General features: G+C 36.3%; 1 protein-coding gene across 3 annotated transcripts; it reads right to left on the reverse strand.

Moving 5' to 3' along the window:
* Positions 1-409: 409 nt before the first annotated feature.
* On the reverse strand, positions 410-10,500 carry LOC124069855 (CD209 antigen-like protein C). 3 transcript variants are annotated; one of them, XR_006845115.1, is made up of 8 exons: positions 10,279-10,500; positions 9,974-10,063; positions 9,010-9,093; positions 8,271-8,419; positions 8,019-8,119; positions 5,748-7,895; positions 4,804-4,902; positions 4,546-4,615 (listed from the first exon to the last, which is right to left on the reverse strand). XR_006845115.1 is itself a non-coding variant. In XM_046409345.1 (7 exons), exons 1-7 carry the CDS (start codon positions 5,872-5,874, stop codon positions 1,171-1,173), a joined length of 768 nt encoding a protein of 255 aa, XP_046265301.1. In that variant the 5' UTR covers positions 5,875-7,751; the 3' UTR covers positions 410-1,170. The 3 variants fall into 3 exon arrangements, 2 of the variants coding, with proteins under 2 accessions (XP_046265301.1, XP_046265309.1); XM_046409345.1 differs by lacking the exons at positions 8,019-8,119; positions 8,271-8,419; positions 9,010-9,093; positions 9,974-10,063; positions 10,279-10,500 and adding exons at positions 410-1,312; positions 1,554-1,654; positions 1,737-1,885; positions 2,475-2,555 and having other exon boundaries at positions 4,547-4,615; positions 5,748-7,751; XM_046409353.1 differs by lacking the exons at positions 8,019-8,119; positions 8,271-8,419; positions 9,010-9,093; positions 9,974-10,063; positions 10,279-10,500 and adding exons at positions 410-1,312; positions 1,554-1,654; positions 1,737-1,885; positions 2,475-2,527 and having other exon boundaries at positions 5,748-7,751.
* Positions 10,501-14,583: the final 4,083 nt, after the last annotated feature.

Consider the following 14,583-nt stretch of genomic DNA (forward strand, 5'->3'; position numbering starts at 1 on the left):
ACATCTGCATTTATTTTCACCCTCAAAAGATTTAACAAGATTCTGCCTTGTTGCATTCGCTATGATGGTGTATCTTGCCCGTCACATTTCCAAAGTGGTGCGTAGCTACTGTAATCAGCATTTCTGTTTTCTGTTTTATCTTTGTGAGATCTATGACACCCCCGTGGCTTACAGTCTTCATTTGGGTAACTTGCAGGTTGAGTCACTCATATGAAAATACAAAATCTTCTTAACAGTTTATGAAGAATTAAACTTTCAGTAAGTGTTCTAACACTTGGTGCTAAAGCTGTTCTATTAATTAAGATTCTCAACAACCATTGGAGGTTCGTTTGAACTCTGAGAACACTAGTTAGTGGAAGGTGGTGTTTTAACACTGGGAGATTCATATGTAGTTTAAAGAAGAGGACAAAGAAAATGACAACAAGGTGATGAATTAATTTAATTGGCACTTTTCAAGCAAGAAACCTAAAATTCTTATAGAAATATGAGACATCAAATGCAAAAACAAGGCAAACACATACAACATAAAAGAAGTAAGCATAATAATATTTACACCCAGAGAAATAAACCTACATCTGTATCATAAAACATTAAAAATGATAAAAGGGAATTCTGTGATTTTGTTTTGCTATGTTGAGGCTTCCATGTTGTTATGGTATGTTTGTTGTCATCGATAATAAACATGAGGTTGGGGTTGCGTAAAGAAGATGGTCATGCCAAACAAAACAAAATGTCGACTCTCAGTTTGAAACAGGAAACAGCAAATCCGATGTGTTGTTGACCCATCCTTCCAACCCAAAGTTTGACTTTACATGAATACTGCTAATAACCATACCCCCAATAACAATAGCTGAGAAGTTGTTGTTGTTGTTTTTGTTTATATTGACATATCATATAGCCAACAGTGGCTTATTTGCCCATCGAGCAGTTACAGAGCAAAATTATTGTTCATTCAGAGTCAAGTTTTTGGCTCCCTATGTATGTAAATCCAAATTTTACTCTCTTCTATCTCTGTTTTTGGTCTTTTCTAACTTCTGAAGGAAATATCTGGCTTTCAGTTATTTATGCAGAATGTGGAATGTTTCAGTGCTGCCTTTACAGTTTAGCTGAAAGTGGTAAATCCATCATCTTGTCATGTTCTCAAAATGCAGTAGCTGTCATGGTGGTGAGTTAGAGCTCCATTTTCTTTTTGCAGATCCAGAAGTTTTTATTTTCACATGCTGCATCATTCCAGTATCCATTTATACTGTGTGTTATTTCTACACAGTCTTCATTTCCTCTATGATTGTTAGGTTCATGGGATTGCCAGAAACTGAAATGAAAAACAGAAATTAGAAACAAACGAGGAAGTATTTAATCACCAGAAACGCATAAGATATGGCCATGTTAAAGTTCAAACAGCAATTAAAATCAATGCTTTGTTGTATGTGATGTAGTCATTTCATAGATATTCTAGACCGACAAAAGCTGTGTTATGTTATGCTCTGAAAGAACCTTAAATCCCATTAGTTTCAGCACTTTAATTAATCTGAATGAAAGAGAAATGTGTGAACCTCGTTGTCAGCGCAGTGCCATCCACCCATGTCCACTCTGCCGCTGCCTCTCTCTTTGACAGTCCAATCCACATTATCTTCTGGTACTGACTGGCAAATTCCTAATCAATTGATAATTTAGCAGTCTATTTAGTGGTGTGTTCATTTAATATTATATATAAACACACACACACACACACATACCTGTTCTCCTTTGCTGTTGATAATCACCAAATCTCCTCCTCTTTGCAGACAGTCATCTCTACTCTCTTGCCAGGTTTTCTTGATTGAAGAAATGTAATATAAACTACTGTTGAAGTCCACCCACCCATGTTGGAAATAGACAGCTTTGACTGAGGACAAAGCAAACAAACAAACAGAAAAAATCCTCAATATCTCTGTATCAAAAAGAATAAACAAATTAATCTCAGACAACAAAAGTGCAGGTCATATTAACGCTGTTAACAAATGATAAATATTTACACACTGTAAATATCACATATGAACGAGTACACCTAGTGTGTGTGGCAAACAGGAATGTCTTTGATCACAAGAGTAAGAGAACGGAACAGGATTTTGAGGATTTTTCTTCATCATGAGCATGGCTATTGACACCTTGACACATATACAGTGTGTATATATTTTGTTTTAATATTTAATACATTTTATCTTACTTGCATGCATGTATATATATATTTTGTTTCTATTGTGTATTTTGCTTTTAGTATTTAATACTAAATTATACAAAATTATAGTTTCTATCCAATTTTTTTATTTTATGCTTGCTATTTGTTTGTTCCTGTACATATTTTGTCTTGTGATGCTGCAATACTTGAATTTGCCCTCTGGGAATCAAGAATGGATTATCTTATTTGCATACTTACTTGATTTTACCTTTTTATCAAATATATCCTAAAAGCAGTCTATTCACCTCACACTTACCAAAGTTAGTCAGCTTGATCTTCAGTTCCTCTTGCTCCTCAGTACAGCTTTTTAATATGCCCTTAATGTCCAGTGTCTTATCTGCAAAAACAGAAAGACTTATCAAAGTTTGTCCCCAAATTATGGGACTATTTAATTTAATACAATATGAAATTTGTATTTTCATCTAATGTGGGATGGAGGTGACAATGGAGGTGACAATGGTCAGTACTGTTGCCTCACAGCCAGAGGGTTCTGCTCTAGCTTCCTACAGAGACATACAGGTTAAGTTGACTGATGAACGGAAGCATGAATGGATGTTTGTTGCCATGTGTCAGCCCTGTGATGAACTGTTGACCTGTCCAGGGTGAATCCTGCCTCTTGCCCAGTTGGGACCTGCTGCAGCACTAAAGAATAAGTGGTGATAGATAATAGGTGTATGGATAGTTGAATAGTTCCATTAGGCAACTGGATGTGAAGTTTTTCTAGAAGACATTTTGCCTCTCATCCATGAAGCTTCTTCAGTTCTAACTGATGGTGGGGAGTACTGGTATATATATATATACTGTGGGTGTGACAAAAGGCAATTGGAAACAAAGGTGCCTCAGGTCCCTCCTATTGAGTGGGCCGGTAGGGTCACCTGGGGAAGTGTTAATGGTTGTGAGGGGGTTCTGATGTGTCATTGAAATCCCCGTCAGAGTGGTTTTGGTCACATGCCTCTTTGATGTGTGAACCTAGTGGGAACGGGTGAGAAATGAATTTTTTGGGTGTTATAAGTGGGTGACACGTGGTGTCTTAGACCACCTGCTCTGTTGACTGATGTTTTTTCTAGGTTTTTCCAGGTTGACAAAGATGTTCCCAATTGCCTTTTGTCACACCCACAGTATATATATTCGAGTACTCCCCACCATCAGTTAGAAGAAAAACTTCACATCCAGTTGCCTAATGGAACTATTCAACCTTGACCATAACCTGGATGACTCTGAATCTCCATAGATATGATGTATGGATAATAGATAGATAGATAGACAGATGGATAGATACTTTATTGATCCCGAGGGAAATTCAAGTGATGATTTAATCTATCGGTAACAGATAATGTAGTTTAATGTAGTTAAATCATAAAAAGATGCCATTAGGGGGTAAACTGACTTTATGTACATAGAACTAAAAGCAGGTTTACAATTTGAATGTTTTGACTTGGGTTCAGTTGTTACTTGAAAAAAATTCATGGCACGAGTTTTGTGTGATAACAAGCTCCGAATTCTGCTGAATCAACTTTGAACATCATCCCACCACAAGTTTTGATGAAACGCCAAACAGGAAAGAAACTGCAACGTGAGTGAATGTTACTGAATTGTAAAACACATGAATGAGCCCAACAAGACCAAGTTGTATTGAAGTAATACTATCATTAATGAAGCAATCTGCATGCCACTTGAAAGCTATATTTAGACTAAAAAAAACAAAACAAACTGTTGTTACTCCTTAAGCCCTGTAGTCTTCTTAAATTATACAATTATACTGTAACACTGTACTGCAACACCACATTGTAAAGCCTGTTTTTATGCGGATGGAACAATTTTAATTGTAATTGGCTTTTCTCTTAATCTGACCACTACAAACCTACAGTATCCTTTAGATACATTTCATGCATAATTTTACGTGGGTATTAAATATAAAACATCATTTCAAAACTGGAATATGCTATCCTCATCTATAGGAAGACAATAGCTCTTGTCACCTTAGCTGTCTCCACTAGTGATTCTGCATTAAAGTGTTTTGTAGGTTCCTATATTTCTCACTCCAAATGTCAGCCTAGCAACATCCTCATAGTTTTTGATTGAGAAATCCAACTTTAACAAGTAAGTGTCAAGTTCAGGAGTACATACATGTGTATTTTGTTCAGACTTCCTCACACTTTTGGCCACAAAGTCATTGTGATTATACTGGCTTTCATTTATGACAGTGAATCATCATAACAGAACTTTAGACACTAACTGGGATTTTTTGAGATGACATAAGTGTCAACACCTTGGACTCACACCCTTTTTTAACTCTGATTATTAGTGTAGTTTAATCATCATACTTACCAAAGTTGATGCGCTTCAAAATGTCGTCAGTCAGATTTTTACAAGTGGCATCGATACCTGGTGTAGAGGCTAACATCATTTGCAACAGAATCAGATTTTGTCCCCAGGAGACAATTGAATTTAACACAGATTTACACAGAAAGCTGCACCTCTAGTGGTCATGATCAATTTCTCTCACTGGTGTTAGAATAATAATATTTATTATTATAGTAATATAGTAATGCAATATAGTAATGCAATAATTCAAGAGAACTCACAGAGAGCAAGACGCAGGCAAATGTTTAGGGCAGCTTGTGAGATACACAAAAGACCCAAGAAACAAATGCTCACAGCAGTGCATCCATACAGTTTTTGTCCTGTGTGTGGAAAACATAAGTGCACACACACATACACACACACACACACACATACACACACACACACACACGCACAGTGTGTTACAATATTTTTGTAGCACTTCTTCAAGATTGCACTGTGTAGTTACTTCACATTTTCTCCCTTTATCTTTGTACAGCATGTGTTTTCTAATTTATTTCCTGTTCCTCTTGTGTTTATAAATACCATAGTTATCTGATTGCTGGTGTGTTTTGGAAGAAGATTAAAAAGGAAGTGACTGCTGTAGTCACCCGGTTGTCTTCGGCTTGCGGCAGTTATGACGTGACTTTAATTGACAACTTAAACTTGTTTTGGAAACCAAAAGTCTTTTCTGATTCTGATTCTGATTCTGAAGACAACTTTATTTGAGGGATGACCTTCATCCAAATAATGCTGATTTGGATTTGGGTTTGTGGCATATTCTGCGGATATAGAGTCTGAAATTACAAACACTGGCATGGTGTCAATTTGCTTGTCCAAGCATTTTATTTTCAGGTCTGTTTTTTTGTGAGAACTGCATCAAAGTAAGTAAATAAATAAATAAAAGCATTCAAAATTAAGTTGAAAATAAGTAACGTGAAAAACGTACAAGATGACGTAATGTATAAAATAAAGATCTAAAATACTGACATAAAAGACCAAAATAACATTTTCACTTCTACACTTTGAATGTGAAAAAAACAAATAGATTCTTTGGAGATTATTTCTTAAACTTTTAAATGACAGTGTGCCTTGTATGGTCCAATAGATTTGTATATTCAAAGCAAGATGGTTTTAATGGTTACATGGTTAAAACAACCTAACACTGAAAGAATTTTTGTCTCACCAGGTGCTGCAGTAGCCACTTTATGGCTTTCACCAGTGTAGCTCTGCAAGGCAATGCTCCTGGATGGAGCAGCAGGGAGATTTCCAGTTTCAATAGCGATCTCTGATTCGTCTTCATGTTTAGCCATATTTTACCTGTTGGAGTGTGATGGAAGTTACTGTTGGTGGCTTCTTCTTAGACTGGTTCATTCTGTGATCTGCTTCTCCTTTTGTATATTGCTTTCCCAGCAAGGCACTCTTGCTTACTTCCTCATTTTTAAGTATTTTTTTTTAATCAATAATCACATTTTTTCCTGTTGAAAATGCATTTGTAATTGGTAATTGTGAGGTAGCTCAGAGTCCAGTCTGAAAACAATTCTCAGTGCATCACAAGGCTCATACAATCTCTTACTGTATGACCATATTGTTGACAATACTTTGAACTGATACTAAATAAGTCAAAGTTGAGATCAGGTCAAAGTTTGAAGTGGGGAAGATGTGGTCACTAGAGGACAGCTGAGGCAACAAAAAAACCTCCTGAAATACTGTAAGAAATGTTCTTCATTTTGAGGACCACTAGATTACGGTACATGTTGAAAGTTGAACTGAAGTACGCGTAACTGACCTGACTCAAAGCCATTTCCAAAACCTTGAGACAATTCCATTTGGAATTTCAAAATTATTTTTGGCTAACCCCTGACCTTTTGACATTTTTAGACAACACAGAATGATTTCTGTCATTGAACACAAAATAAATCATTACTGCTTTCTAAAAGAGATGCTGGCAAACAGTGAGAATCAATCAGTTCATACAACAGAAGTCTCTTAAAGACTTAGTTAAGGCTGCCATTTAGATTAACTAACATGAACAGGCATCTCGTATAGTTCAGTTGTCTTTTTCTGCCATCTACTGCATGTGGTAGGATTTTGATTTTTTTTTTAAAATTATGATAGAAAACATAATAATAAATGACAATAAAACATATTTAACTAAATATATTTTGCACACTATACAGTATTCTCAAAAAGAGAAGGTTGGATGATACATTTTCAATCATGTCAGAAAGCAAAGTACACACATTTCAAGAGCAACCATCTGCCATGATGGAGTGAAAATTTGATTGTCAAACATAAGGTGGGAGCAAAGGTTTTCTTATGGGTTTTGTAAAAACATGTCTGGATATACTGTACTGTCACCATGCACTGTTATCATTTAACTGCAGAATAGAATATCAGCTTGCTCAGGTTTTTGTAACTGTAATCTCTAATTACATTTATCTTTGTTCCTGCAGAAGTGTTTGAAGCAAAAGAGACCAATGTGTGAGATGAATTTGCAATAAATGTTTGTTTATTTATTTAAAATATTTTGAAGCAATAGTCCTCATCAGAATGGCAGAAATGAGACCACATCGCAGCAGTGCTATATAGCAGCAGTAACTAATATCCCTGTCTGGAAACAGGTTTGGGCACACACTGCATTCCAGTAATAATCACAAATCTACCCCCTCCTGCCTCTTTTCAGCACCTTACAGTCACAATGTTTACAGTACCTTACTATGTCTATAGCTTTAATTTATGTATATATAATTTTCACTATGCATATGTATTTTAATTTCATACTGCACTACTGTTCACATGTATATACCTTTCATTTCATATTGCACTATTTGTTTACAATTTTCGATATATATTTCCTCTTGTTGCCTGAGATGTCCTGTGACGTTTCTGCCTTTGTTATCTGCCATGTTGTTTTTGCTATTTATTGTTTAAATTATTTTTTGTGGTGTACAGTGGCTGTCGAGAGCACCTCCCCTCAGTCTTAATGCTAATGTATGATCAACATTCTGGGTTTCCTTCCTCGTCAATGTATTCTGGTGATGGGGCTCTAAAAATTTTTTGGGGAAATGTGGGCTTAACGTGGATGTAAGACCAAAGCAGAAAGAAAAGTGTGTTTTCAGTTTGGCTTACTGTGGTTGTAATTCTACTGAAAAAGTGATTATCCTGGTAAATTTGGATGCTCAGTTATAGAGGAACTTTCTTTTCACAGATCCAGAAAATTGAAAAATCACACGGCTTATCATTCCAGTTGTTTTCCATTTTATGGTATCTTATTTCTCCACAGTCTTCCTCTTTGAGTTCAAAGCTGTTAGGCTCATCATTCATCCAGTAGCTGAAACCCAAAATCAAATAATGCATGATTTGTAAAGGACACAACCCAAGAAACATTTCATCGACCAAATCATGCAGGGTTTTACTGATATAAATGATAAAGCTGTATGAAAAATGCCTAAACCTTGTGGTCAGTGGAGTCCCATCAACCCATTTCCATGTCCCCTCTGTCTCTCTGTCAGTCAGTCCAATCCACAAGTTATCCTTCAACTGTCTTGTGAATTTCTTTATACAAAGTGAAACAGCAATCAATAAAACCATGAAATTAAACAAATTTGAATTCATCCTCGACCACAACTTGACTTGCTTTCATTCAATATTTTTTTGGTTTCCATCTCAAACATTAATTGATTAGTATAGGTATAGGTACACACACCTGTTCTTCTTTGCTGTTGATAATCATCAGGTCTGCACCTCTTTGCAGACAGTCATCTCTACTCTCTTGCCAGGTTTTCTTGATTGAAGAAATATAATATAAACTATTGCCGAAGTACACCCATCCTTGTTGGGAATAGTTTGCTTTAATTGAGCACAAAAAACAAACAAACAAACAAAAAAAATCAATAACAACAATATTTCAGTGACAAAGTACTAGAGTAAAAGTACTAAAGTAAAGAGTACTATTATCCATTGGCGGTGCTCAAACTAGAAGTGTGTGAGGCTAACAGGAAGCCTGAAACTGATACTGGTTGATTAGAAGTTGCCACACTTAGTATTTATTTAAAAACTATTGGCAGAATATACTCAGAAAGAAAATTATTTACAGAATATTTTTTTGAATTTTTCTTCATCGTGAGCATCGTGTCACATTTCACATGAATGATACTCGGAAAAAGTCACCTGTATCAGATACTCATTTCAGCTGAGTACTCGCTTAGCTGAACTGAATAAACAATGGTTAAATGATCAGATGAAAACAGAATTAAGGAGAATTGGATGCTTAATTTACTTCACTTCACTTCTTTATCATTTATATCCTAAATAGCAGCCATGCAAGCAGCTCTGTGAGGCTGTAATCAGGCATAGCAGTGCTAGCAGCGAAATGCTAATGTGGTCACAATGACTACAATTACCCTGTTCACCATCGTGTGTGTGTGTGTACACCTGATAATTACCAAAGTCAGTCAGCTTGATCTTCAGTTCATCTCGCTCCTCTGTGAGGATTTTTAATTTGGTCTCAATGTCTTGTGTCTTCCTGTCTGCAAAAGCAGAAAGACTGATCAAAGTATCAAAAAATGTCCACAAATTACAAGATAATTTACTTTAATACAATATGAAAATCATATTTTCAACCACAGACTTACAGTGGTAAGTACTACTTCCTCACCTGCTGAATGGGAGCATTCAATCAACAATCATCAGTTAGTTATTATTATGTTTTCCGATTGCTTCTGATTCTAAACATCACAAAAAAACTTTTGTGTATGCACTGCATGCGATTTGTGCTTGTAAAGTTATCATATTTGCACACAGATTGAAGAGACTAGGTTGACAAAACATACATGCAAAGGGACAAAACAGAAAAAAATAATCATCCTCATCAATATGACAATACATGTGCAGCTTTTAGTAAAAAATACAGCTGTTATAAGTCAGAAAATGAAATGAAATAAAAAACAAAACCAAATGCAGAAATACTACAAGTCATACAGAACTCAAAGAACATTAGTTAAAAAGGTTTTTCTTTTGATAGACATTAAATAATTATGTTTTTGATTGCATGAGTTGAACTGGTAAATGAGAGATCAGCAAATATCTCAATTGCGCAATCAGAATATTTAAGAGGAAAAAACAACTTCAGTCTTTGATTTCTCAGTAATAGGTGTGTTCTCTCTTTGCAGAGTGTTTCTATATTTGGTTGTTATGATTTATTAATGCTGTACATGTACTGTCAAATAAATGAAGATAGATAGATAGATACTTTATTGATCCAGAGGAAAATTCGAGATGTTTACTCCATTTGCTTGTGTCATGTCAATTTGCATGTGATTTCTTCTGTGTTGGGCTTTATAGAGTAATCAAAATTTAAATAGAACAAAAAAGAAACACAAGTTGAAAGAACAATATCAAATGACTCACAGAGGGCAAGACGCAGTGAAATGTTAAGAGCAGCTTGTAGGACACACAAGAGTCCAAAACTCACAGCAACCACTCTGCAGAGTTTTTCTCCTGAATCAAAACATGCATGCAACATTTCTGCTGTTAATGAGCAGCCAGGCTTGATATTGTGATCTTTGAAACAAGAAACTGTCGAGCCATTTTTGCTTCACTTCTTGTACACTGTCTTTGGATAACTTCATATGTAGTCCATAACCTAAGTATGGTATTTTCTGTAGCAATGTAATTTTTGTAAGCATGACAGTGTCAGCCTTAAAGTTACTTACTCCTGGATGAAGGATCAGACAGGTTTTCATCTTTCGGAGTCATCTCAGTTTCCTCGTTAAAGATGATCTTAATTAATGGTGATCGCAAATTCCTGACACATGACAAGCTGTGTAATGGTGTTTTCTGAGAACTGCACTGATAAATAAACAGCTTCTTCTTTTCAGTTTACCACAGGAAATGACTTCTCTTCCTTCTTTCAGGAACGTATCGCCCACCCATTTTCTTTTGAAGGTTTTCCTCAGCTTTCAGCCTTTTCATAGATGAAAAAGATTTAACTTTATCATTAATTCAACATCAGCAAATATATATTAACTATATATGCAGCCAAAAATGAATATAAAGTCTTTCTGGTGAATTTCTAACAATGAAATTATCCCAATTTAGAGCTAACCATTGTTTTATAATCCATCACCATCTCATAACAACTCCGTCAACTATAACTACATCACATTGAGAGATGGCCAAGCCAGTAAGCAATCTTTGGGGTGGCAGCATCATGATACAATGTAAAAAAAAAAAAAAAAAAAAATAGAAAACATTTGTCTGGACATGACAAAAATAATCCATCAATACATATTTCAAATTAAATTTTAATTGTAAAATTAGTTATTAATGAAATGCTTTGTTAATATGCATGACACTTGTGGTTTTCTATATAGTATTAGTATTATACCTTTTAATATAGTATTGTCTATCCAACCATTTATCATTTATCACTGTTAAAGCTAATACATTTTATGTTACAAGGGCTGTCATCTATGGTATCATTTTAAGCTCATGTCTATCCATTGTCTGTCTAACTTCATATGAAGCTGTTCAGTTCTGGTGTTGATTGTTGTTGGTAGTACAACACAAATTTAGGCATAAATTTGACCTCTGCACTGAAGGACTAACATTAACAACTTCCTCCCTATTTCCAGTAGCTCCAGTAGACAAGTTGTCCAGTAGACAAGAGCCATTAAAAACAGCTCCTGCTACTGGTGAGTATAAAGGGGGTGCAAAGTGACAGCATTCTGCATTTTAACAATTGAGTCCGTGTTTAATTCATGTCTTTGTTTCCACCGGGCTGCATCTCTGCCTCCCTCTGAGAAGAAACTAACATAGAAGCTAACAGTGCTTGTAGAGCAGTGCTTCTCAAATAGTGGGGCGCGTGTGACCCTGGGGAACATGCTTTTTTTGCCGTACTAGAATAAAGTGTAATTGCACATCCACTACAGTAGTTGGCAGTGGCGCTCTCATTGTCAGAGTGTGTGCAGGGAGTATTAGCTTTATGGTGTAGCGGTTTTTTTTGCACCGAGCAGGCGATATGAAGTGCAGTAAACGAACCCTTAAGAGACAAGAAGAAGACATTTTTAAAAGGGATGAAAAGAAAGGCGGACAGAGACGAAGATAATGAGACAAAAGTAACTCACCCGGAAGCTAAGACGAGGAAATGTGATGAAGCATATGTAGCGCTTGGCTTCACTACAGTGACTACAGTGGGAGACGAAAGACCGGTGTGTTTACTGTGTCTAAAAATGTTGGCAGCGGACAGCATGAAGCCAAATAAATTAAGGCGCCACTTGAAGACATTACATCCCAATCATGCTGATAAGCCGCTGGAGTTTTTTCAGCGAAAACGTGCCGAATATTGCTAACAATCATCCCGCTTTGTGAATGCTACTTCAGTAAACCAGCGAGCACTGTTAGCATCATATTGTTGCATGTTCTTAAATATTATTACATATTATTATTACTATTATTTATAGTCGCGGCGGAGAGTGGGTGGTGGGGTGGGGGGCGCGAATTGTTTTCTTCTTGCTGGGGGGGCGCAACAGAAAATAATTGAGAAGCACTGTTGTAGAGACAGCTACTTGCTTTTTTTCCACTTCTTGTTGTGCCTTGTTCATTGTTCATAAATCAGTCGTGAGGGGAATGCGTAGCTGTAGCAGCATTATAGACCCATCTCTAACGTATCCTGTATCACTGTATCAATCATACAGTGTCTAGCAGAGAGGAAGAAGTTACATGCACAAAATAAAAGATCTCATGACCTTGGGTAAAATACCAAATGACCAGCACTGAATCTTTGCACCACCACATTGACAAACTCAATGACAATGGAGGCCCAGACACATTTGTCTGGTATTACATTTTAATGTAACAAAAAATTAACACAGTTTGCAAGCTCCTTCACTCTGCCAACTTGCAGTAGGTAGCAGTATATCTCACAAAAATGACCAAAGCATCTCTGCAGACCTACAGGTCACCTGGATTCAAAGATGACTATTGAGATAGAGCTGAAAAAGAGGCGACTGAGAAACACCAAACGATACTTCACCAATGAGGCAGATGACAAGGTAGTGATCACTGCATTGAGAAAACCTAAAACTGGAAGATTTTTCAGTGTTGTGGAGGACGGTGGCATTCACTCTGTGGAGGACCCATTTAAGACAACGGGGGAAGCAAAATATAAGTTTGGAGTGCTTCTGAACTTCCACAAGTTAAAGAAGACTCACTCAGAGATCAGTGTGCTGAGCATGAAAAACACTCACCTGTGAAGAGAAGGCTGATACTGGAGAGAGCTAGCCAGTGAAATGCAAAGCCATCCAGGGCTTCCCAAAAATGACAGTACTGTGGCTAGTTATGCCCAAATCTTGGGGTCAGCCTCATTAAAATCTACCTCTATGGCCTCAAAAAGTCTGAACAAGATGGGAATGCAGAGCATCATTCATCAGATTGCCAAGCAGATTTTACATGATGAAGTTATAAATGAGTTTGCCTTCAGGAGGACAAAAAGAGAAAGATTCAGAGGAATAAAGGTCAAACAGGACACATAACATCACAGATCTAAATGAGGGGGTACTCCTTTATGCATAACATTTCAGAGGGGCAATTGCACAAATTTTCTTTTCAAAGCATGAAATTATCAGTAAGCATAAACATATATTTATCCCTAGGCAATAACTCATTATAAAAAGGCCACTTCCATTGTGAAGCTATCTTTTAAGCTAAGCTAAAATAAACATAAAATGAATAATATATTTTATGGTTTGTACACTTTTCTTTCCTTGAGATATATATATATTCATCATTCATTTTATCACATGCAAAATTTTATTATACATTTGATGTCACAAACATTAACTAGCCTATAACTAATAAATAGACCTCCTGACAGCATACAACGTACTGCATTTACACATGACACACTCACAACTTACAAACATCCAAAACTGTTTCCATCTGTAAACTCCAAAAGGTCCTGAATATCTTGATTCTCAGCAAAGACACTTGGTATAGCACCTCAACTCCTTTTTCAGTGCAGTTTGGCAAAGCAGTTTAGCATCAGCTTTTCAGCATTGAGTAATCCCACAACAATCTCCTCAGAAAATCTAGTCATTTGTGTTGTTGTGTATCTGTTCTTTTGCACTGATGAGGTTGTTGTATCTGGTCTGTAATGCATCTCTTTCTTTCGTCAGGTTGTTGTACTTGTTTTGTAACAAGGCCATCTCCTTTTTGCACTCAGAGTTGCCCTTGGTAACTGTGTATGCGACACAAACAAACAAACAAACACTGTCAACCAGTTTTGATCTTCCTAGGGCTTTATCAGCAGGCTAAAAAGTAACTCACAGATAAAAATCAGAATGATGAGTCCAGCGATGAGAAGAAGACACAGCAGAGCCAGAAACAATGCAGAAGCTCTGCAGGAACTCCTCTTTACATCCGTAACCCCTGAAGGTGGATACAATCTTATGTCATTTGTTTGTTTGCATTTCAGTGTCAGATCAAATAAAATCAAATCAGTGTTTGTGTTGTTACTTCTCATAACACAACACATTGCAGTGAATCAGTGAACTGATCTGTGCTCAGGTGTTCGGATAGCGTTACCACAAGTAAGGAGATGTGTAATTCTAATGATATTCAAAGTGACAAAAGTAACCCATTGAAACCATTCAATAGTATGGAACATATGTTTTTGTATGAGTCAACAAAAATGTGTATTCACACATGCATTTGTTTAGCTTTGTATATTTCTTTAAGAGTGCAAAGCTTCTACTGTTCTTGAAGTAAAACCATTAAAACAGTTGTTTGTCACTTGGTGTTTGTCTCTTTCTTCACTTTATAGTTTCACATCCAAGTTATTTTTCCTCAACACATCTGTGTCTGTCTGTCTGTTTGAGTGTCAAAATGTAGTGTACATGTAATCTTTGTATGTGTTTGTATGTGTGTATTACCTGAGAGTGCAGGCTCAGTGTTGATTGGCACCAGAGAGCAGCTTAGCACATTTTCATAAATATTTTCGGAAGTTTGCATTTCCCTTC

Source organism: Scatophagus argus, chromosome 2, assembly GCF_020382885.2.
Source record: "Scatophagus argus isolate fScaArg1 chromosome 2, fScaArg1.pri, whole genome shotgun sequence".
Classification (NCBI taxonomy): Eukaryota; Metazoa; Chordata; class Actinopteri; family Scatophagidae; genus Scatophagus; species Scatophagus argus.